General features: G+C 37.7%; 1 protein-coding gene across 16 annotated transcripts in view; it reads left to right on the forward strand.

The window, feature by feature from the left end:
- The window catches only part of ST7L (suppression of tumorigenicity 7 like), a 102,555-nt gene that overhangs the window by 41,859 nt on the left and 36,109 nt on the right, over positions 1-24,587 (forward strand). For 11 of the 16 annotated variants that reach the window (XM_073008481.1, XM_073008480.1, XM_073008477.1 and 8 more), the window contains 3 exons: positions 600-672; positions 1,895-1,997; positions 23,016-23,166. In XM_073008481.1, the coding sequence (XP_072864582.1) occupies positions 600-672; positions 1,895-1,997; positions 23,016-23,166 (327 nt within the window). Of the gene's footprint in view, positions 1-599; positions 673-1,894; positions 1,998-6,615; positions 6,782-23,015; positions 23,167-24,587 lie in introns of those variants that run through there. The other 5 variants (XR_012089980.1, XR_012089979.1, XR_012089982.1 and 2 more) reach the window with 2 other exon arrangements.

Raw genomic sequence — 24,587 nt, forward strand, 5'->3', positions numbered from 1 at the left:
TTCATCTCAGTCAGAAAATATCATTATTTTGAGAGGTGAAAACAGGTCAAACAAGTTGCTACTAGCTCAAAGATGCTTAGCTGGTAAATAATTAGATAAAGATTCAGATTCAGCTTTTTCAACTTCATATATGGGTTTTTCCTACTATATTATAGATTGTTCAACATTATGTCCAGGTTTTTCCTATATAACTATTGACTTTGTATTGCACTGTGAATTATTCTTTTATTTATTTATTTTTGAGACAGAGTTTCACTCTTGTTGCCCAGGCTGGAGTGCAGTGGTACGATCTTGGCTCATTGCAACCTCTGCCTCCTAGGTTCAAGCGATTCTCCTGCCTCAGCCTCCTGAGTAGCTGGGATTACAGGCATGTGCCACCACACCTGGCTAATTTTCGTATTTTTAGTAGAGATGGGGTTTCTTCATGTTGGTCAGGCTGGTCTCGAACTCCTGACCTCATGATCCACCCACCTCAGCCTCCCAAAGTGCTGGGATTACAGGTGTGAGCCACTGCACCCGGCCGTGAATTATTCTTATTAAAAAATGGTCTCATTCCTTTTTTTTGTAATTCCTACCTAAATTGAAAATTATCATTACAGATATAAGCCTTCCAAAGTCAGCAGCAATCTGTTACACAGCAGCACTGTTGAAGACAAGGACTGTTTCAGAAAAGTAAGTGTTATAAAAACTACAATGATTTGGAAAGACTGCTAAACTCAATGTTATGTTTGTTTTCTACTGACTTTAAACAATGCTGTTTTCCACTGTACTTCCTTCTGAATAGCCCTGGATCTTCTTGGGCTTTTAGGCTTCTTGCTGTGTATAGTGGAAAGAGCAAAGTTTTTAGAGCTAACCTGAGCTCAAATTCAAACTCTACCACATTCTAGCTATAGGACTGTAGGCAGGTTAATTGTTTTGAGTCTCTCCTTCATCTGTAAAATGAGACTGCAGGAGGGTTGTAGGAGGATTTTGTGTGGCAAGTGCCTAAAGCGATATCTAGAAAGAAAGTCCACACAGTAAATAGTAACTATGATGATGACGATAAAGTGTGTAGTAGGGAAATAGGCTTATGTTATCTCTTCTTAGAGTATAATTCTGAGTTCTGCTTTTCTTGTGTTTTTGGCTACTCTTAGTGAATTTTCTTTATTGTGCAGATAAGATACTCAGAAACCAACCAAATGGTGACCATTTTCTTTCACCTTAGATTTTTATGCTTTGATATGAATTAGAATGGAATTTTCCATTTGTGTCCTCTGAAATAAGAATTTGGTAAGAATGTACTTAGATTCATGAGATTCTCTGGATATCACTGTGTAGCATTTATTACTTTATTACCTTTCCTAAAGTGTACCTTCAGTAGACTTCTCCTAACGACCTTCTTTACCTAAGTTTGAAGACCTTCATTTCTTATTTTATATGTTGAACCCACAAGACTTTACTTTTTTTTTTTTGAGACAGAGTTTCACTTTTGTTGCCCAGGCTGGAGTGCAATGGCACAATCTCGACTCACTGCAACCTCTGCCTCCTGGGTTCAAGTGATTCTCCTGCCTCAGCCTCCCGAGTAGCTGGGACTACAGGTGCACACCACCATGCCCAGCTAATTTTGTGTTTTTAGTAGAGATGGGGTTTCTCCATGTTGGTCAGGCTGCTCTCAAACTCCTGACCTCAGGTGATCCGCTCATCTCAGCCTCCCAAAGTGCTGGGATTACAAGCATAAGCCACTGCGTCCGGCCAGCTTTATTTATTTTTTATTTATTTAGTTTCTAGTAGTCCTCTGGCTTTGTTTTTGGCCATCTCCAGAAACTTTGATTTAAGGGGCTGTATTATTATCTAAATTCATACTTTTTTCTTTTTTTTAGCATATTTATTTTTTCATTTTGTGGTTTTCTTGTAGATTCTCTCCAGAAACAGCCTCCAGAAGAGGATTAAGCACAGCAGAAATTAATGCCGTGGAAGCAATTCATAGAGCTGTGGAATTTAATCCTCATGTTCCAAAAGTGAGAAATTTTATGATAAAAATACTACTTTTATTTAAGTTTATCAAATTGATGACAGTTTGTAGACCAAAGTCTGGGTCACCATAATTTGGTGCAGAATTGTTTTAGTCTGCTCTATTTTGATGCTTATTATTCACCTTACAGGGGATGTTGAAACATTTAGGCATTTAGAAAGGTAGATAGGAGCAATAGTTAGCTATATGCTTTGTAATTACTGTCAACATATAATTTGAACTGTGTTCACTTAGCTGTTCTTTTAGTATAGTTGTAGAGAATAAATAATGGCTTGGTCTTAATAAAAAATTATTCATGTTTCATATCACTAAATGAAATTTCCTGTTACTGTGAAAGCTTTTTCTAGACAGATGCCTGGGTTTTGAACTAGGGTTGGGTAGACCCTTCAGACTAGGGTCTGAAGACAAATAGATTAAAATAATCAATGATAGGAAGCAGATGTGGAAATTCCCAGAAAAACTGGCTGATGCTTATTTAGTCCCCGATGAATCTATATACTTGCTTTGATTGTCTTTATATTGTACACCTTGCAGTTATACAAATTATTGCTTAATCTTTGTGTGTTATAGCATAAAATTAAATTTTGGGTTTTAGGCTGGACACAGTGGCTCATGCCTATATCTCAACACTTTGGGAGGCCGAGGTGGGAGGATTACTTGAGCCCAGGAGTTTGGGACTAGTGGGTGGGCAATGTGGTGAGACCTTATCTCTGCGAAAAATACAAAAATTATCTGGGCGTGGTGATGCTCCTGTTGTCTCAGCTACGTGGGAGACCAAGGAGAGAAGATTGCTTGAGTCCAGGAGGTCGAGACTGCAGTGAGCTGTGATCACACCACTGCACTGAAGCCTTGGGTGACAGAGTGAAATCCTATCTCAAAAAAAAAAAAAAAAAAAAATTGGGGTTCCACAAACAATGCCCCATGTTAGGAAATATAGACAATTCAAGAATAGATGCCCTTACTACAGAAAGTAATTATAGCTATTGATTCCAGTGAAAGGGTGTTAATAGAGCTTGGAAGCTAAAGAGTTACAGTAAAGAGATTAATCACTAAAAGATAATTTCCACGAAAAGGATGTTGTAAGCCTGTTAGAGTAAGTAAAGATATGCTGAAGAAAAGTACTTAAGTCCAAGAAACAGAGTCAACAAATATTTATACCATTCTCTCATTAAGTGACACTGGTTCCATAAATTTAAAGACAGCGGTTCACCCATATCCATAGTTTTGTATTCCATGTTTTGTGACAGTTACCCACAGTCAGCCTCTGTCTGAAAATATTACATGGAAAATTCTGGAAATAAACAATTCCTAAGTTTTAAGTTGCATGCCGTTCTGAGTAGCTTGATGAAATCTTACACCATCCCCCTCCATCCAGCCTAGTACATGACTCATCCGCTTGTCCAGCATATCCAACACTGTCTATGCTACCCACCTCTTAGTCACTTAGTAGCCAACTCATTTATCAGATCAACTGTCACAGTGCTTGTGCTCAGGTAACCTTTATTTTAGTTAATAGTGACCCCAAATGCAAGATCAACATATTGTTACAACTGTTCTGTTTTATTATTAGTTATTAGTGTCTTACCGTGCCTAAATTATAAATTAAATTCTATCATGGGCATACATTTAGAGGAAAAAACATGGTGTACGTAGGGTTTGGTACTATTTGTGGTTTCAGGTATCCACTGGGAGTCTTAAAACATATGTCCTGAGGATAAGGAGCGAGTACTGTAAACTTTTTTTTTTTTTTTTTTTTTAGACAGAGTTTCGCTCTCTCCCAGGCTGGAGTGCAGTGGCAGAATCTCGGCTCACTGCAACCTCTGACTCCAGGGTTCAAGCGAGTCTTCTGCCTCAGCCTCTCAAGTAGCTGGGACTACCAGTGTGTGCTGCCAGGCCCGGCTAATTTTTTGCATTTTTAGTAGAGATGGGGTTTCACCATGTTAGCTAGTATGGTCTTGATCTCCTGACCTTGTGATCTGCCTGCCTCAGCCTCCCAAAGTGCTGGGATTACAGGCGTGAGCCACTGCGCCCGGCCTTGTAAACTTTTTATTATGAGTTCTACTACACATGCAGCAAAGTGTATGAGACAGAAATGTGTATCTTAATGACTTATTACAAAGTAAATGCTTGAAAACTACTGAGGTCAAGAAACAGAACATTATCAACCCACAGAAGCCTACCTGACTGCCCTTTCCCATTACAACCTCCTTTCCTACCTGAAGGTAACCACTATTCTTATTCATTCATATTCTTATTTATTAATTATCTTCATTTCCTCCCTTTCTTTATGTTTTTGATCTGTACTTTTTCTTTATTTCTGGATTTTTTTCTTTATTTTTTTTTTTTTGAGATGGAGTCTTGCTGTGTTGCCCAGACTGGAGTGTGATCTCCACTCACTGCAAGCTGTGCCTCCCGGGTTCACGCCTTTCTCCTGCCTCAGCCTCCTGAGTAGCTGGGACTACAGGAGCCCGCCACCACGCCTGGCTTTTTGTGTTTTTAGTAGAGACAGGGTTTCACCGTGTTAGCCAGGATGGTCTCGATCTCCTGACCTCATGATCTGCCTGCCTCAGCCTCCCAAAGTGCTGGGATTACAGGCGTGAGCCAGTGCACCCGGCCTTTTTTTTCTTTTTAAGACAGACTCTTCAACTATTTGCGAGGCTGAGGTAGGAGAATTGCTTGAACCCAGGAGGTGGAGGTTGCAGTGAGCCGAGATCGTTCCAGTACACTCCAGCCTGAGTGACAGTGAGACTCTGTCCCATTAAAAAAAAAAATGCGGGCGCAGTGGCTCACGCCTGTAATCCCAGCACTTTGGGAGGCCAAAGTGGGTGGACAGCCTGAGGTCAGGAGTTCGAGACCACCCAGGGCAACATGGTGAAACCCCGTCTCTACTAAAAATACAAAAAAATTAACTGGGTGTGGTGGGGGCGCCTCTAGTCCCAGCTGCTTGGGAGGCTGAAGCAGGAGAATCGCTTGAGTCCTAGAGACGAAGGTTGCAGTGAGCCGAGATCGCCCCCACTGCACTACAGCTTGGGCTACAGAGTGAGTCTCCGTCTCAAAAAAAAAAAAAAAAAAAAAAAAAAAGACAGTGTCTTACTCTCATGCCCAGGCTGGAGTGCAGTGGCGCCTTCTTGGCCCACTGCAACCTCCGCCTCCTAGGCTTAAGCGATCTGCCCACCTCAGCCTCCCAAAGAGCTGGGATTACAGGTGTGAGCAAACGCATGCCTGGCTCTGGATTTATAAATGAGTTAAAGAGTGGTCCCTGTTTATTTATTCTCTGGAATAATTTGTATAAAATTAGAATTATTTCTGCCCTAAATGATTAGTAAATTTGTTATTCAAGCCATCTGATTCTTCAGTTTTCTTTGTGAGAAGACTTTGAGTTACAAATTTCATTTCTTTAATAGTCTAATTACAAATTCAATTTCTAAGCATATCATAACTATTGAAATTTTTTGTTTCTTATGTTAGTTTTTGGTAAGTTGTATTTTTCTAAAAATTTATTTCATCAAAATTTTCAAATGTATTGACATAAAGTATTCATAAAATCCTTTTATTGCCACATTAGTATTTGCAGGATTAGTTGTAATGCCCAATTTTTAATGTCTTTTTTTTTTTTTTTGAGATGGAATTTTGCTCTTGTTGCCCAGGCTAGAATGCAATGGCACGATCTCGGCTCACTGCAACCTCCATCTCCCTGGGTCAAGCGATTCTCTTGCCTCAGCCTCCTGAGTAGCTGGTATTACAGGCATGCGCCACCATACCCAGCTAATTTTATATTTTTAGTTGAGACAGGATTTCTCCATATTGGTCAGCCTGGTCTCGGACTCCCAACCTCAGGTGATCAGCCCGCCTCGGCCTCCCAAAGTGCTGAGATTACAGGCATGAGCCACGGCACCTGGCCCCACTTTTTAATTCCTAACATTGGCTAGTTTTATTTTTCTTGATCAAATTCCTTAGAGTTTTGTCAATCTTACTTGTTTTTGCCAAGAACTTAGCTCTGGCTTTGTTGATTTTTTTCTACTATTTATTTTCTGTTTCATTCATTTCTGCTCTTTATTGCCTTCCTTCAAGTTAATTTGAGTTTATTTTATTTTAATTTCCTGTGTCTTCTCACATAGGTACTTAAATATGTAATTTTCCGACTTTCTTCTGATATACCCAGTTAAATCTAGAAACTTCTCTCAACACAATTTTAACTGCATACTATAGCAACATTTTTTACATAATTTAGTTCAGAATATTTTCTTTAAAAAAAATTAAATTCTTTAAAAACAATTTTAACTGCATACTATAGCAACATTTTTTACATAATTTAGTTCAAAATATTTTCTTTAAAAAAAAAATAGAGGATCTCCACATGTTGCCCAGACTGGTCTTGAACTCCTGGCCTCAAGCATCCTCCCTCCTCAGCCTCCCAAAGTGCTAGGATTACAGGTGTGAGCCACCTCCCTTGGCCCAAAATACTTTATAATTTGTTTATAATTTCCTCTTTGATTTAGAGTTATAGTTATTCCATGAAGGTAGATATAATAAACAAAAGATTTTCTTTAAATTTTTTTTCCTCTTTTTCTTTTTTCTGCTTTGCTCATGTTGAGAAACAATAGATTTCCAAAGTAGATGAAACAGCCTTCTATTGGAAGAAGATGTCAGCTAAGACTTTCATAGCTAGAGAGGAGAAGTTGTCCTGGCTTCAGAGCTTCAAAGAACAAGCTGACTCTCTTCTTAGAGGCTAATGCAGCTGGAGACTTTAAGTTGAAGCCAGTGCTTACTTACCATTCCAAAAATCCTAGGGCCTTTAAGAATTATGCTAAATCTTCTCTGTCTGTGCTCTATAAATGGAACAATAAAGCCTGGATGACAGCATATCTGTTTGTAGCATGGTTTACACACCATTTTAGGCCCACTGTTGAGACTACTGCTCAGACATGATTGCTTTTAAAATATTACTGCTCATTGACAATGTACCTAGTCACCCAAGAGCTCTGATGGAGATGTACAAGGAGATTAATGTTTTCGTAACTGATAACACAACAGCCATTCTGCAACCCACAGATCAAGGAGTCATTTTGACTTGGAAGTCCTATTATTTTAGAAATACATTTAGTAAGGCCATAGGTCCCATATATAGTGATTCCTCTGGTGGATCTGGGCAAAGTAACTTTTATATGCCATGGGAAACCGAAAAATTTGTGTGACTTGCTTTATTTTGATATTCGCTTTATTGCAGTGGTCTGGAAGTGAACTTACAGTACGTCCAAGATGTGTCTATGGTTACAAACATGAATTTTGGGATATATAAAATATGTTTCAATAAAACTATAGAGGCTGGGCGTGGTGGCTCACACCTGTAATCCCAGCCCTTTGGGAGGCCGAAGCGGGTGGATCACCTGAGGTCAGGAGTTCAAGACCAGCCTGACCAACATGGAGAAACCCCGTCTCTACTAAAAATACAAAATTAGCCAGGCGTGGTGGCGCATGCCTGTAACCCCAGCTACTCGGGAGACTGAGGCAGGAGAATCACTTGAACCTGGGAGGTGGGGATTGCAGTGAGCCGAGATCGCACCATTGCACTCCAACCTGGGCAACAAGAGTGAAACTCTGTCTCAAATAAATAAATAAAACTATATATATATATAGAGAGAGAGATATACAGATATACATACACACATATACACTTTAACATTTTAACATCATTTTTATTTATAGGTAGAAATTTACCCATTTTCCCCTCAATTAAATATCAAAGCACTTGACAATTCAGCTATTTCAAAATATCCAGCTAAGTAGAGTGATGCTATAAACTGATACTATTGTTTGTAGATAGACCCTTTAAGCCGAGTGTCATCAAACACAATAATTATTAAGGTTTTTGGATAATTTGTTTTTCTTTGAGACAGTCTCGCTCTGTCACCCAGGCTGGAGTGCAATGGGGTGATCTCGGCTCACTGCAACCTTCACCTCCCGGGTTCAAGCAGTTCTCCTGTCTCAGCCTCCTGAGTAGCTGGGACCACAGGCGTGCGCCACCACGCCCAGCTAATTTTTGTATTTTTAGTAGAGATGAGGTTTCACCGTGTTGGCCAGGCTGGTCTCGAACTCCTGACCTCAAGTGGTCCACCCACCTTGGCCCCCCTAAGTGCTGGGATTACAGGCATGAGCCACCATGCCTGGCCAGATTTTTGGAGAAATTTTAAGCTTCACCAACCTGAATAATATCTCACTTAAATAACATTGATGTTATATGAACTGGGAGAGCTCTGGAATTTGTGCTTGGCTGTTTTTGCTAGGGTTTAACAATTGATGAAGTATGTACAGACCCCTCTTTTTCTCCTGTTAATGGTCTCTATTCCTGACTGTCAGCTGGAAGCAAGCAAACATAAAGGGATTTAGGGGTTTTCTTCTTCACAGTTCAATTGTGAGTCATGTTAACTTATTCAACCTAAGTAACAGTGACATTTCAAATGTATGTGTATATATACATATTTTATTCTCTCAAATTTATTATGCAAATGGTTGTATGCATCTTAGCAGTAAAATGACAAAGGATATAGCTGTTTTAGCAGGAAATATTTTTGGCAACTTTCCACATAACTACAACAGAAATGGCTGTAGGTCTAGAGCTATGCAATTTGTTAAAGCTGGAAACTATTAGAAGTGCAATAGAGAAATATCATCTACATTTCTTCGGGCAATGAATTTGCTTTTAGGTATTTCATTAATATTGATAGCTTGTATAGTTTTTTTTATTCTACTAAATGAATTTCAGTGTATAGTAACTGATAGTACCACAGTAAAAAAATTAGAACAGCGTGTGTTCATGGTTTTTGACTTATTTTTCATTATTGAGCTATGGCTTTGGCTCAGTAAACTTTTTTTTTAGTTGCCAAACACGAAAAAGGTTGTGTATCTGTGTATCTTTCAGCTACTACATGAATTGTCAGTTTTATTTTCAGTAGAAAATATTTCATATATTCTAAATATTCCACAGCATTCTGTTTCATTCATTCTGGTATCTCATACTTTTCTTATCCAACCATCAAATGGTTTTATAGATACTGTCTTTTCTTTTTTTTTTTTGGAGATGGAGTCTTCCTCTGTCACACAGGCTGGAATGCAGTGGTGCGATCTCGGCTCACTGCAACTTCCACCTCCCAAGTTCAAGCGATTCTCTTGCCTCAGCCTCCTGAGTAGCTGGGACTACAGGCGCGTGCCACATGCCCGGCTAATTTTTTGTATTTTTAGTAGAGACGGGATTTCACCGTGTTAGCCAGGATGGTCTCAATCTCCTGACCTTGTGATCCGCCCTCCTCGGCCTTCCATAGTACTGGGATTACAGGCGTGAGCCACTGCACCCGGCCGATACTGTCTTTTTTATTGAGATAATTTACATACTATAAAATTCACTTTTAAAGAATATAATTCAGTGCTTTTTAGTATATTAACAAGGTTGTAAAATCATTACCACTATTTAATTCTGGAATCTTTTCCAGAAAGAAGTACCTGTTAGTAGTCACCCCCCATTCCCTCGCAACCACTAATCTACTTTCTGTCTTTATGCATTTGCCTATTCTGGAGTTTTCATATGAATTGAATCATATAATGGTGGCCTTTTGTGTCAGACTTCTTTCACTTAGCATAATGTAGCATGTGTCAGTACTTCCTTCATTTTATGGCTGAATACTATTCCATCGTACCACATTTTGTTTATACATTCAACTGATGGACATTTGGGTTGGTTTCACTTTTTGACTAGCATGAATAATGCTGTTGTGAATATTCATGTACAAGTTTTTGTGTGGACATAGATTTTTCACTTCTCTCGAGTATACACCTAGAAGTGGAACTGATAGATCGTAAGTAATTCTGTTTAATTTTTTGAGAGACTGCCAAACTGTTTTGCAGAGTAACTGCATTATTTTACATTCCCTCAGCAATGTGTGAGTTCCAGTTTCTCTACATTTGTCTAAACACTTACTATTATCTGTCTTTTTTATTATAGTTATCCCAATGGGTATGAAATGACATTTCATTGTAGTTTTGTTTTGTATTTCCCTAATGACTAATGATATTTGAGCATCACTTTAATATGTTTATTGGCTGTTTGTATTTCTCTTTGGACAGATATATGTTCAAGTTGCATATTTTTAAATTTTTATTTAATTTATATATATATATATATATAAAATATATATTTATTTATTTATAAGAGACAGGGTGTCCCTTTGTTGCCCGGGCTGATCTCAAACTCGTGGGCTCAAGGTATCCTCCTGCCTCAGCCTCCTGAAGTGCTAGGATTACAGGCTTAAGTCACTGTGCCTGGCCTAAATTTGTTGTTGTTGTTTTTTTAAATTAAAGGTATTCTATTTATCTTTTTATTATAAGGTATTCTTTAACATTATTATTACATAGACCATTGACACTCTTGATTAATGTGATCCAGAACCATTGTGAATATCCATATTTGAAAATACCACTATTATGTTTATTTTCACCTATGAAATGTAAACATGAGAATGGGTCACAAACCTTGCTGAGATACGGATACTGAAGAGGCTGCTAGATGTATTCATTAGGTACATCATTCACATGTGTGCACAAGCCTCAAAGTACATTATTCAAATTTGTGCCTTAGCAAAATGATGGCTGCTATAAATCATGGGTATTTAGAGCTTCCACAAAGAGTAGAAATTGTAAATGTTAGATCCATGAGTGTCAGTGATCTACTATAGATGTAACTATTCTTGGTATGACACTTCACGTATCAGTTAGAATAATGTTGTCCAACTTTAAGATCTAACAATAGCTTGCTGTAATATTTTGTTGTAATATTTGTTAAAGTAAGCATACTACAGTTGAATTCTTCTAAATTTTTTATGTTCAAATGTAAAATAATTACTATAAAAAATCACAGAATGGATCCACATATATACTGTCATACATGTGACAAAACATCCACATATATACTGTCAATTGATTTTTGACAAAAGCACCAATGCAATTCAATGGGGAAATGGAACTTCTTCAACAAATGGTACTAGAACATCTGAATATCTAAATGTGGTAGGGGAAATCATGAATTTTTTTACATAGCATACAGAAAAATTAATTTGAAATGTGTCGTTGATCTAAATTTAAAAACTAAAACTATACAACATCTAGACCAAAACATCTAAGACTAGCTTTGAAAGCTGGGGGTAAAGAAAGATTTCTTAGGACATAGAAGGCAATTATAAGAAAAGACAATTATAAATTGAACTTTATCAAAATTTTAAAAGTCTGCTCATCTTAGTGTTAAGAAGACAAAAAGGCAAGCCATGGACAGGAAAAAAATATTTGTAATATGTTTATCTGACAAAGGACTCATCTAAAATATATACATATAAAAAAACACAAAATTTTAAAATGGGCAAAAGCCTTGAACAGATACTACAAAAGAAAATATTGGTATGTCCAATAACACATAAAGAGATGTTTATATGAAGGTAAAATGAAGCAGGCAAAAAAAGAAAAAGTGGTAAACATCATTAGTTATCAGAGAAATGCAATATAAAATCATGAAGTAATTCTTTCACATCTATCAGAATGACTAAATTTTAAAAGACTGATAAAATATCAGTAAGAATGTGGAAGTCAGAACTGTCATACATTGCTGCTAAGATTACATAATGGTACAACCACTTTGGAAAACTGGCAGTTTCTGATACAATTAAACATATCCTTCAACCTGTGATCCAGCAATCCTACTCCAAGGTATATACCCAAGAGAAATGAAATCATATGTCCATAAGAAGAGTTGAACATGAATATCATAGCAGTTTTATTTATAATAGCCCCAAACTAGAAACAATCCCAATGTCCTCCAATAGGTAAATAGATAAATAAGTTACAATACAGTGGTATTCAGCAATAAAAAGACCTACTGATACAAGCAAAACATGAATAAAACCAAAAATATATACATATAATATATAATAGACATATAAACAAGTACATACTGAATGTTTTCGTTTATGTGAAGTTCAAGAAAAGGCAAAAAGTGATCTCCGGTGGTAGAAATGAAAACACTGTTTGCCTCAGGTGGTCAGGTGAGACATTAACTGGAAAGGAGGACTCCCTGGAGTGAAAGAAGATATCTCGATGGCCAGGCGCAGTGTCTCACGCCTGTAATCCCAGCACTTTGGAAGGCTGAGGCGGGCGGATCACAAGGTCAGGAGTTTGAGACCAGCCTGGCCAGCATGGTGAAACCCCATCTCTACTAAAAATACAAAAAATTAGCTGGGCATGGTGGGATGCACCTGTAGTCCCAGCCACTCAGGAGGCTGCAGCAGGAGAATCACTTGAACCCAGGAGGCAGAGGTTGCAGTGAGCCTGTATCACGCCACTGCACTCCAGCCTGGGTGACGGAGCAAGACTCTGTCTCAAAAAAAAAAAAAAAAAAAGGAAGAAAAAAAAATAAAAGAAAATATGTCTTGATTTGGGCATTACTTGCCTACATTTGTCAAAACTCATCAAGCTACATATTTAAGATCTATGTATTTAAAATTATACCTCAATAAAGAAAAAAGAATTTGACTTAGCATGGAAAGCATTGTAAAAATATAATGCCTTCTGATTAAATTAGATAATGTATGTGAAGTGCTTAACACGGTGTCTGAGTGTCAGGCAATATTATTGATTATCATGGTGGTTGTCACTTTATTTCTGTTGCCTTTTTTTTTTTTTTTTGAGACAGGGTTTTGTTCTGTCATCCAGGCTGGAGTGTGGTGGCATGATCATGACTCACTGCAGCCTCAGCCTGGTGGGCTCAAGTTATCCTCCCACCTAAGCCTTCTGAGTAGCTGGGACTACAGGTGCATGCCACCCAGCTAATTTTTGTATTTTTTGTAGAGATGGGGTTTTGCCATTTGCCCAGGCTGGTCTCGAACTCCTGGGCCCAAGCAATTCAGCCGCCTTGGCCTCCCAAAGTGCTGGGATTACAGGCATGAGCCACTGTGCCTGGCCCATCTTCTTTGAGTTGTTCCAGTGTTTGCTTCTTTGTGGATGTTATTTTAGTGCTTGTAGCCTTGGAATGTATAAGGTTTGGGGGATTCCTTTGTTGAGATGAGGTAATGGTGAAGATATTGAAAACAGTTAGGAATTAACTAATTTGAATTAGCTAATAACATAATCATAGTTAGGTAATAACTAATTTAAATTAGTTACAATACCCTGAAAACAGTTTATTTGTGTCTTACAGATGAAGCCCTTCGGGCAAGAGTAAAGTAGAGCAGTAAGAAACAAAACAATAACGAAAGTATGTTTAGTAAATCCCTGTAACTGGAGTACATATTTAGGAATATGTTATCTGTAACATTTAAAAGTTACTATTTTGGCTGGACTTGGTGTCTCACACCTGCAGTCCCAGCACTTTGGGAGGCTGAGATGGCTGGATCATTTGAGGTTAAGCGTTTGAGACCAGCCTGGCCAACATGGTGAAACCCTGTCTCTACTAAAAATATTTTTTTTAAAAAATGAGCCAGACATTGTGGTGGACGCCTGTAATCCCAGCTACTTGGGAGACTGAGGCAAGAGAATCATTTGAACCCGGGAGGCAGAGGTTGCAGTGAGCCGAGATCGTACCATTGCACTCCAGCCTGGGCAACAAGAGCAAAGCTCCGTCTCAATAATAATAATTAAATAAAAACTACTATTTCTTATTTTACAATAAAACTGTTTTTAGTGTTGTGCTGCCAAGAAAGTAGACTATACCTGGAGACTTTTACGTGCAGGGGAAGTTTTAAAAATAAATTGGTGCGTAGAAGGTAAAATCTGTTCTGGTTGATCAGAAATGGAAGCCCATAGAATGTTACAAGTCTTATCCACCCTAGAAGATAGTAGCTCTTTTTTTTTTTTTTTTTTTTGAAATGGAGTTTTGCCTTGTTGCCCAGGCTAGAGTGCAATGGCACCGTCTCGGCTCAGTGCAACCTCTGCCTCCTGGGTTCAAATGATTCTCCTGCCTCAGCCTCCCAAGTAGCTGGGATTATAGGTGCCCGCCACCACACCTGGCCAATTTTTGTATTTTTAGTAGAGATGGGGTTTCACCATGTTGGCCAGTCTGGTCTTGAACTCCTGACCTCAGGTCATCCACCTTGGCCTCCCAAAGTGCTGAGCAACTGCGCCCGGCTGATAGTAGCTCTTTAGCAGCAGGCTTGCATTTCATTGGCTAAACTGCTTATATCATAGCGCCGGCATATATAAAAGATAAAAGGGAAACAGGTGCTCAGTTGACATTCCGAGTGGCATAGCAGGAGTAAAGAGAGCAAAGGAGAAGTGGTGCTGAAGTCTGTGACCCAGACTTAGAGCACAATGAAACCTTTGCCTTTCCCTTGTGTTGTACTGTGGCCTAAGTAGAAGAGTTGAGATATGAAATGCTTATATCTTGAGGTGTGGCTCTGTAGGATGATGTGGAAAGGAGGTTTCTTGTAGCAAATGCCCTCTCCAGCCTCCTTTCCTTTTCCCTTCAGTATAAGTCACTTTACTTTGCTCCTGAAACTGTTAGGTAGTATTATGTTTTCTTTCAGTTTATTCACATAGCAGTTCTGTTTGTTTTCTATATGAGAACTGTCTTTAGTCTCCCCCAATACATACCAATGTGGACTCTGCATTCGCCCTGCCTGTCCAATCTCATAGAATGTGCACTGAGAAAACTAATTGCAGAGATAAATTGGTTCTTTGTGTGCATGACTGATCAAGAGCAAAGTACCTTAATTTCAGATGCCTTCAGAGAGATTTTTCTTTAACCTCTGCTTTTAAGACGAAGATTATAAAGCATTATCATTACTTCAGGTCAGAATTATATTGCTTTTGGTCAAAAGCTGTTGTAAGATTTACAAAGTAATAGAAAAAAGTAATCTAAAGATAAATTATAAAGATCAAAGCAGTTCAAAATTAAAGTAAATTTGAGTGTAAGCACAGATAGGGCTTTAGAGTCATAAAAGAAACCACTAGACCATACATCATTATGTCTTTTTAACCATAGGTTCCAAAGGAGCCTTAATAATTTTATTTTTAGTGAAGAGCAAGAGGCTAAACTCTCTTGTTTTACTCATTTGAATGTATTGTTCATAGTTGATTGTTAGTTAAAATTGTCCCAAGCAATTTCTCATTACAGACACAATAGGCTGATTCAGAGGTAATATGGAAGGTCCGGTAGCACATAGTAGGTCCCAGCTTTGGTTTGTGTCATCAGCTATATTTTATTTGCTGATAATTTCCAAATCTGTGTCTTTTATCTCTGGCTTTTTTTGTCCATTGACTTAGCATTTTCATCTAGTTGTGGAAATCACATGATAGGTACCTCAAACACTTTAATGTGTCTCAAACAGAATTTTAAAAATTTGTTAAGTCTTTTCTTCAAACTGCCAAACTGCCTCTCGCTTATTTATATATTTTGATTTATGGCTTCATTATCCTCTTCATTAACCCTTACCTCTGCCATTTCCAAATTACCAACTCATATTATAACCTTTGAAATGTTTTTCAGATCTAGCCATCTATCTCATCCCCCTGTCACTGACCCTTGTTTGCCTTCATTACCTGTACTTTTAAAATATGTTGTTATTATTATTATTATTATTATTATTATAACAAAAGTAATAGGTACTTTTAAAAAATTCAGACTCTTCAAACGTTTACAGAGTGGAAACCTCCTGTTCTCTCCCTCCCAATTCTACTTCTCCGAAGTAACCACCTGCTACTGTTTGGTGTATATATTGGCAGACATTTTCTATGCATTTCTAAACATATAGAGATAGATATAGAAAAAATCTCAAATACTTTACCATCTCTTGTGTGGACTATTAGAACAGATTCCTCACTCATCTTTCTGCCATCAGCCCTTCTCCATTCCAGCTATTGCCAGAGTTATCTACCTAAATATCAAGTCTTAAAAGACCTCTGCTTGGTCCCAGTTGCCTACAGGATAAGGACCAACCTCTTAGTATTACACCTATAAAAGTCCTTCATATTCTGGGCCAGTATCTGTCTCCAGCCTTACTCTTTGCCAGTTCTGCTTTGCTCATTATGTCCATTGTCACTGTTCCCTGGGTTGGTCATGCCTCAACATATCCCACTGCCATTGTCTTCTCTACCTGGCAAATTTCTACTCATTCTTTAAGACCCTGCTCATCTGTTGTCTCCTTTATAAGGAGTTTTTTTCTAGTTTTCCCAAGAAGAGATAACGGCTTTCTCTTCTCTGTTTCTTCAGTACCTCAATCATATTTTTTTTTTCTAATTGGCCTGTTTATATGTTTCTCCCTTAGTTCCCTGTGAACAAAAGCAGGGTACTTGTCTTATCATTTAATGTCCAATACTCTTCCTAGTCTATATAGACACTCGGTAAACACTGGGAAACAGACATGTCTGTAGTTTAGAACTGCATTGCTTTAAAAGTCTATCTAAGTTAAAGAAAGTAGGCTGGGCACAGCAGCTCACACCTGTAATCCCAGCACTTCAAGAGGCCAAGGTGAGAGGATCACTTGAGCCCAGGAGTTAGAAACCAGCCTGGGCAACATAGTGAAACCCTATCTCTACAAAAATAAAAAATAAAAAAGTTAGCCAAATGTGGTGGTGTGTGCCTGTAGTCCCAGTTACTAAGAATGCTGAGGCAGGAGGATTGCTTGAGCCCAGGAGGTCGAGGCTGCAGTGAGCTATGATCGTACCACTGCACTCTAGCCTGAGTGACACAGTGAGTCCCTGTCTCAAAAAAAAAAAAAAAAGTAAAATTTTAGAACCATCATTTCTTGAAATTTTTAAGCCAGTTTACATAACTATTTTACAAGTTTTGCTTAATAATACCATTTTTTACCTTTTAAAGATGACAGTATGATTTTACCATGACCGTATTTACTATATTATGAAATAACTCAGCTTTAAATGTGATACCATACAACAATTAAAAATATTAGATTGGCCGGGTGGCTCACACCTGTAATCCCAGCACTTTGGGAGGCTGAGGCAGACGTATCACCTGAGGTCAGGAGTTCAATATCAGCCTGACCAACATGGTGAAACCCCATCTCTACTAAAAATACAAAATTAGCCAGGTGTGGTGGTGCATGCCTGTAATCCCAGCGACTCGGGAGGCTGAGGCAGGAGAATCACTTGAACTCAGGAGGCAGAGGTTGCGGTGAGCCGAGATCATGCCATTGCACTCCAGTCTGGACAAGAGCAAAATTCCATCTCCAAAAAAAAAAAAAAGTTAGATCTGTATAGAGACAGGAAGGGAGGTACAAAATGTATTATGCATAAAAAAAGAAATCTAGACAAACATCAGATTATTGTGTTTTGTTGTTGTTGTTGTTTTAGGCAGGGACCTCAAACTTCTGAGGTCCAGCTATCCTCCTGCCTTAGCCTCCTGAGGAGCTAGGACTACAGGCATGTGCCACCATGCCCTGTCTTTAGTTTCTCTATTTTTTTATTCTCCAAACATATTATTTTCTACTACTTAGCTTTGTTATGTTTCCATTTCTGTACACTGAGCATATACTTTACTAAGCAGAAAAAAAAACAAAAAAATCATCTGTCAGTTTTTAATCTTTTATATTCTTCTTAGAAAATTAAAGTCTGGGTAGTAGAGTTTTTTGTTTTTATATTTGGTTTTAGTTTTCCCAGATAATTAAAATATATCTTTGGTAAAAACTAAAATATAAATTTGAATTTGAAGACATTTCAGCTGTATTTATCAGATTAACTCAGTTAATAATTTTTTTTTTTCTTTTTTTGAGATGTAGTTTCGCTCTTGTCATCCAGGCTGGAGTGCAATGGCACGATTTCGGCTTACTGCCACCCCCACCTCCCGGGTTCAAGCAATTCTCCTGCCTCAGCCTCCCAGGTAGCTAGGATTATAGGTGCCCACCACCACGCCTGGCTAATTGTTTGTATTTTTAGTAGAGACGGGGTTTTACCATGTTGGCCAGGCTGATCTCGAACTCCTGACCTCAGGTGATCTGCCTGTCTCAGCCTCCCAAAGTGCTGGGATTACAGGTATGAGCCACCATGCTTGGCCAGTAAGTATTTTAATACTTGCTTTTCGTATAATATGCTAGGCGTGGTAGTACAATTTTAAGGATACGGTTTTTATAGTGTAATAAGTTACAGCCTATGCTGGGTAGCGGAAATTCCTGAGTAGCAGTTTGTGAAGGAGATAAAATAATAATCTTATAATTTATACACCTTTTCCTTAAATTGAAATTTTTCTCTTATATTTTGGGGGTCAACTTTTATTTCAGTGTCTAATCAGGAATTGAAAAATTGCTTTTCTGTTTTTGTTTTTGTTTTTGTTTTGAGACAGAGTCTTGCTCTGTCGCCCAGGCTGGAGTGCAGAGGCACGATCTCGGCTCACTGCAAACTCCGCCTCCCGGATTCACACCATTCTCCTGCCTCAGCCTCCCAAGTAGCTACAGGCGCCCGCCAGCACGCCTAGCTAATTTTTTGTATTTTTGGTAGAGACAAGGTTTCACCGTGTTAGCCAGGATGGTCTCGATCTCCTGACCTAGTGATCCGCCTGCCTCAGCCTCCCAAAGTGCTGGGATTACAGGCGTGAGCCACTGCACCCGGCCCGAAAAATTGCTTTGTTTTAAAGTCAAATTGGAAAGGATATTTGCTGGTGGGTAGGACCACCAATAATAATAAATAACAAATAATTATTTTTAATAAAAAATAAGCTAGCATAAGGAAGATTTTTTTTTTCTTTTTGAAACAGAGTCTTGCTCTGTTGCCCAGGCTGGAGTGCAGTGGCACAATCTTGGCTCACTGTAACTGCCACCTCCCGGGTTCAAGCAATTCTCTGCCTCAGCCTCCCGAGTAGCTGGGATTACAGTTGTCCAGCACTGTGCCTGGCTAATTTTTGTATCATTGGTAGAGACAGGGTTTCACCATCTTGGCCAGGCTGGTCTTGAACTCTTGACCTCATGATCCACCTGCCTTGGCATCCCAAAGTGCTGGAATTACAGGCGTGAGCCACTGTGCCCAGCCAAGGAAGATTTTTAAAATGATTAAATAGAAAATATTTTAAATATAAAATCTTGAAGTATAATTTATTAATAAGTTTGCCATGTGTGTTTACCACCTGAATTATCACTTAGATTATTAAACAGTAAAAATTTAGGTATATAGTTGCTATTTTAAAAAGTTTTTTTTTTTTCGCCAGGCGCAGTGGCTCATGCCTGTAATTCCAGCACTTTGGGAGGCTGAGGCGGGTGGATCACGAGGTCAGGAGTTCGAGACCAGACTGGCCAACATAGTGAAACCCTGTCTCTACTAAAAATACAAAAATTAGCCTGGCATCGTGGCTCGTGCCTGTAGTCCCAGCTACTCAGGAGGCTGAGGCAGGAGAATGACTGGAATCCGGGAGGCAGAAGTTGTGGTGAGCCAAGATTGAGCCACTGCACTCCAGCCTGGACAACAGAGCAAGACTCCATCTCAAAAAAAATAAATAAAAGTGTTTTTTCACATCAAATTGATATTTTTTGTAATATAAGTTTTACTGAATAATTGTTAACTGAATATCTTTGCTTACATTTGCTAAATGGTTACGAATATACTAAATACTTAACATGATGGAGTTTAAGGCTTCTGAGTTCTAAAATTCACTGAAAATGATTTGGGATATTTTGTCTTTTGTCTGTGAAATGAAACAGAATTTTAATAGAAAGAACCTGGTTAAGTATTATGCAGTTTTCTTCTGAAAACTCAGTATTCTTTTTATGATGACAATTCCACTGTGATTGCCACATTTTCTTTGCTTCCTACTGAAGAAGCTCTTAGTGCGCTTGCAAAGAACATAAGGAGTCATGTCAGAGGTCAGCTATTTGAGTCCATTTTCCCACAGCCGCCTGGTGTGAGTGATCTTTTACTGTGTTTTAAAAAAATGGGCAAGGATTAGAGGGGATTAGAAAGAATATTACCCTCCTGAATATAGGCCCAAAGCACTAAGGGGAGAGAACCCAACCAGGCATCAAATGGGCTTTGCTTGACCAGGACACAACCTCTGCTGCATTCCTTTAAGAAACTGAATGGGAAATGTTAAGTCCCCAAACTGGATTAGTAAATAATCTCATAGTTTGTGACATCTGCTAAAATAAATTGATGAGCAGACTACATTCTTACACTTTGAGAAGAGAGCCAAAGACATCAAGAGTAAGAGTAATTAAAGATGGGTATTAAACTTAGTAATTGTTGGAAAGGTACATTTCATAAACCAAAAAATTATTTTAGATACAATATGAGGAGTACATGTATATTGATTAAATAAATTAAGGCTTAAATTTTGAAACCACTACAGCTTTTTGTTTTTAAGAGTCTTCCTAGAGTCTTACTGCTTGTAGCAGTTTTACAAAGTGTTTCACAAATTCAGCTCTTTAATTTATGTTATCCCATTAGTTTGTATAACAACCTGAGGAACTAGAATTTGAAATCTGAGAATGTATCTTTTGAGACACCTCTGGAATGTTTCTTTTTTTATATTTTATAAGAGAAGTTAACATAATTTGTATCTTATGACACATAATTTGATATCAAATTGTTTAGAACCAAAGAGGTAATTTCAAACCTATTCTAGAAGGGCAAGTGCATTCTGGTCTCAGTCTTTGGAGATAGTATTTAGCTAACTAAATAAGTTTTTAAAGGTTTTAAGTTGACTAATAGTAAAGATGCCGTACAAATAGTTAACTTTGTATCTTTCTACATATAACAAGTACATTTGATTGGTATAGCAACTGTGATTACACTGCTTTTGTTATAAATGATAATATTAGTACAAGTATTCTCATTAGGAGTTTAAGATAGAATTTAGATTCATAACTGAAGAAGAATTGGTAGACTACAGCTTCTTTAACGGGCACATTAAATGCATCCTGCACTGTGCTCTCTTGGTTCAGTGCCTTTATTCAGGATGGCCCTGTGCTTTGTTTATGCCCTCCTGCTGTTCTCCTCACTCCCCAGTCCGCTCATCCACATTCTACCTATCTGTAAATATCAGGTCAAATCCCATCAAGTGGTTTATTTCTAGCCCCTAAATCATAATACTTCCTAAACATAGAGTTATCATATGACTCAGCAATTCTACTCCATGGTACTTACTCAAGAGAAACAAAAACATATGTTCATTCTGAAACTTATACACAAGTGTTTATAACAACATTATTCATAATAGCCAAAAGCTAAAAACAACTAAATATCTGTCAGTTGATGAATGGATAAACAGAACATATATACCATACATAAAATGCAGTATTATTCAGCCATAAGAAGAAATGAGGCACAAGTACCATGCATGCTACAAGGGTAAACCTTGAAAACATTATGCTAAGTGAAAGAAACCAGTCACAAAATGATTCCATTTGTATGAAATATTCAGAATAGGCAAATCTATACAGATATAAGATAGATTGGTAGTTGCTTAAGGGGGTTGGGGGAGTAGGGGAGAAGTGAGTTGTGACTAAAGGGTACAGGATTTTCTTTTGAAGTGATGAAAATGTTCTAAAATTGACTTTGGCGATAGTTGCACATATCTCTGATTATATTAAAAATCCTTGAATTATATACTTTAAATGGGTGAATTCTAAGGTATGTGAATTACATCTCAATAAAGACTGTTATTTAAAAACTAAATTTAAAAAATTAATACCTCTATCTGTATTCCCATATATTGCACATTTTTTTTTCTTTTCTTTTCTTTTCTTTTTTTTTTTTTTTTTTTGAGACAGAGTCTCACTCTGTCGCCAGACTGGAGTGCAGTGGCTCAATCTTGGCTCACTGCAACCTCCGCCTCCCAGGTTCAAGCGATTTTTCTGCCTCAGCCTCCTGAGTAGCTGGGACTATAGGCAGGCACCACCACACCCAGCTAATTTTTGTATTTTTAGTAGAGATGGGGTTTCACCATGTTGGTCAGGATTATCTCCATCTCCTGACCTCATGATCCACCCACCACAGCCTCCCAAAGTGTTGGGATTATAGGCATGAGCCACTGCGCTTGGCCTTGTACGTTGTTTCTACCTCAAATAAAGTACTCACCATAGTCTTGTTATAATTATTCACTTAAGGAATCTGTCTTTTCCATTGCATTATGTAGCTCCAGAGAACAGGCAGAGTGTTCTTTGGTATTCCCTAACAACCACAGTGCTTTGAACTTAGTAAATATGAATTTAATTGAACTTTTCCACAATTAAGTTCTTTCACCTATAAAATGTAAATAAGAGAAAAAAAATTGAATGTTTCCACAAATATTGTTTTTTTGTTCCAATATTGGATTTCGTAACTTTTATATTCTTCTTTTCAGTAGGAAATGGCTTAATTAAAAATAAAAAATTAATAAATTTTAAAAATAAAAAATATGGGCTGGGCACGGTGGCTCAAGCCTGTAATCCCAGCACTTTGGGAGGCCGAGGCAGGTGGATCACGAGGTCAAGAGATCTAGACCATCCTGGCTAACACGGTGAAACCCCGTCTCTACTAAAAATACAAAATAGCCGGGCGAGGTGGCGGGCGCCTGTAGTCGCAGCTACTAGGGGAAGCTGAGGCAGGAGAATGGCATAAACCCAGGAGGCAGAGCTTGCAGTGAGCTGAGATCCAGCCACTGCACTCCAACCTGGGTGACAGAGCGAGACTCCGTCTCAAAAAAAAAAAAAAAATGTGTAATTTTTACATTTAATTCGTTTTTGGAAAAATAAATAGTTGCTCTCATATTACCTCCTCAGCTCGAGTTTCCATTTTGTATTTAGCCAGGCCACACATATGCCATTTATCACCTTATTTTTACCTATAGAAATATTCTGGTTTTCATAACTTGCGTATATAAGCATTTTATACACATTATCAGTAGAATCTTCATGTCATTTCAGTTAGTTTTTAAAAAATCAGGTTGACTTTCTAACACTTCGAATCTACAGTTTTGTGGGTGTTTGAATTTAACACAGTTTAATTTTTCTTTTTTCTGTTGTGTGTATATGTGTGTGTTTTACTTTTTCAGTATTTATTAGAGATGAAAAGTTTAATTTTACCTCCAGAACACATTCTGAAACGGGGTGATAGTGAAGCAATTGCCTATGCTTTCTTTCATCTTCAGCACTGGAAACGAATAGAAGGTGCTCTTAATCTGTTACAGTGTACATGGGAAGGCAGTAAGTATTCTTTTCCAAAAGGAACACTAATCTAACTATTCATTGCATTCACAGGCAGTCTTTTTAAATGAGATTGTCTGGGTTTCCATAAGGATTTGTTGTTCAGATTGGTTTCAAACGGTAATCAGTGATGAGATATTTGGTTTATTGGTAGAAATGCATAATGTTATATTGATCCCACAAAAGCAGAGTGAGAAACTGTTATGGTATTCTGCCATATGTTCATTTAAGTTACATATTTGTAAGGAAAGAGAATGAAAACTTGGCCCTTTGACTTACAACTTTTTTAATGTGGTTGGGCTATTCTAATATTTTAAAAATTGGTCTCTTTTTGTTTTATTTTGTTTTCATATGTATACAACATGGAGCTATTTTCTTCATAACTAATATCAACCTATTCTTTATTGTAAAATATATACAACATAAAATTTAGTTTTAACTATTTTAAGCATATAGTTCAGTGGCATTATGTACGTTCATAGTGTTGTACAAACATCACCATCATCCATCTACAGAACTTTTTCATTATCCCAAACTGAAATTCTGTACCCATTAAATAATAACTCCCCAGTCTTGCCTCCCTCAAGCCCTTGGCAGCCACCATTCTACTTTGTCTCTATGAGTTTGACTACTCTAGGTACCTCATGTAAGTGGAATTATGTAATTTTTGTTCTGTTTTGTCTGGCCTTTTTCACTTAGTATAATATCTTTGAAATTCATTTATATTGGTAATACGTGTCAGAATTTCATTTTTAAGTCTGAATAATTCATTGTATGTATATACCACATTTTGTTTATCCATTCATCTGTTAATGAACAGATACCCATTCAACTTGGGTTGTTTTTACCTTTTGGCTATTGTGAATAATGCTGCTACAAATATTGGTGTACAAATACCTGTTCCAGTTCCTGCTTTCAGTTCTTTTGGGTATATACCCAGAAATGGAATTGCTGGATCATAAAATTCTATGTTTACTTTTTTAAGGAAGCTCAGTAGTGTTTTTTTCCATAGCAGCTGCACCATTTTACATTCCCACCAGCAAGGCGTTCCAATTTTTTCACATCCTTGCCAACACTTGTTATTTTCTGGGTTTTTTAATTTATTTAAATAATAGCTCTCCTAATGGATGTGAAGTGGAATCTCATTGTGGTGGTGTTTTGCATTTCCCTGATTGTGATGTTGAAGGTCTTTTCATGTGTTTATTGGCCATTTATGTATCTTCTTTGGAGAATAAATTGGACTGTTTTAAACTAACTACCCGATCTCTTAATCGTTGCTTCTTATAACCACCAAGAAAGTAAAGAAGCTTAATTAAAACATTTTACCTGTAGGATTCACATAATTCTTTTGAAAAGTACACCACAGCTATTAATAGAAATTCAAAAATAAAGTCAACGCTTATTCACTAAAATTGGTTAAC

This window comes from Chlorocebus sabaeus, chromosome 20 (genome assembly GCF_047675955.1).
Source record: "Chlorocebus sabaeus isolate Y175 chromosome 20, mChlSab1.0.hap1, whole genome shotgun sequence".
NCBI classification, from domain to species: Eukaryota; Metazoa; Chordata; class Mammalia; order Primates; family Cercopithecidae; genus Chlorocebus; species Chlorocebus sabaeus.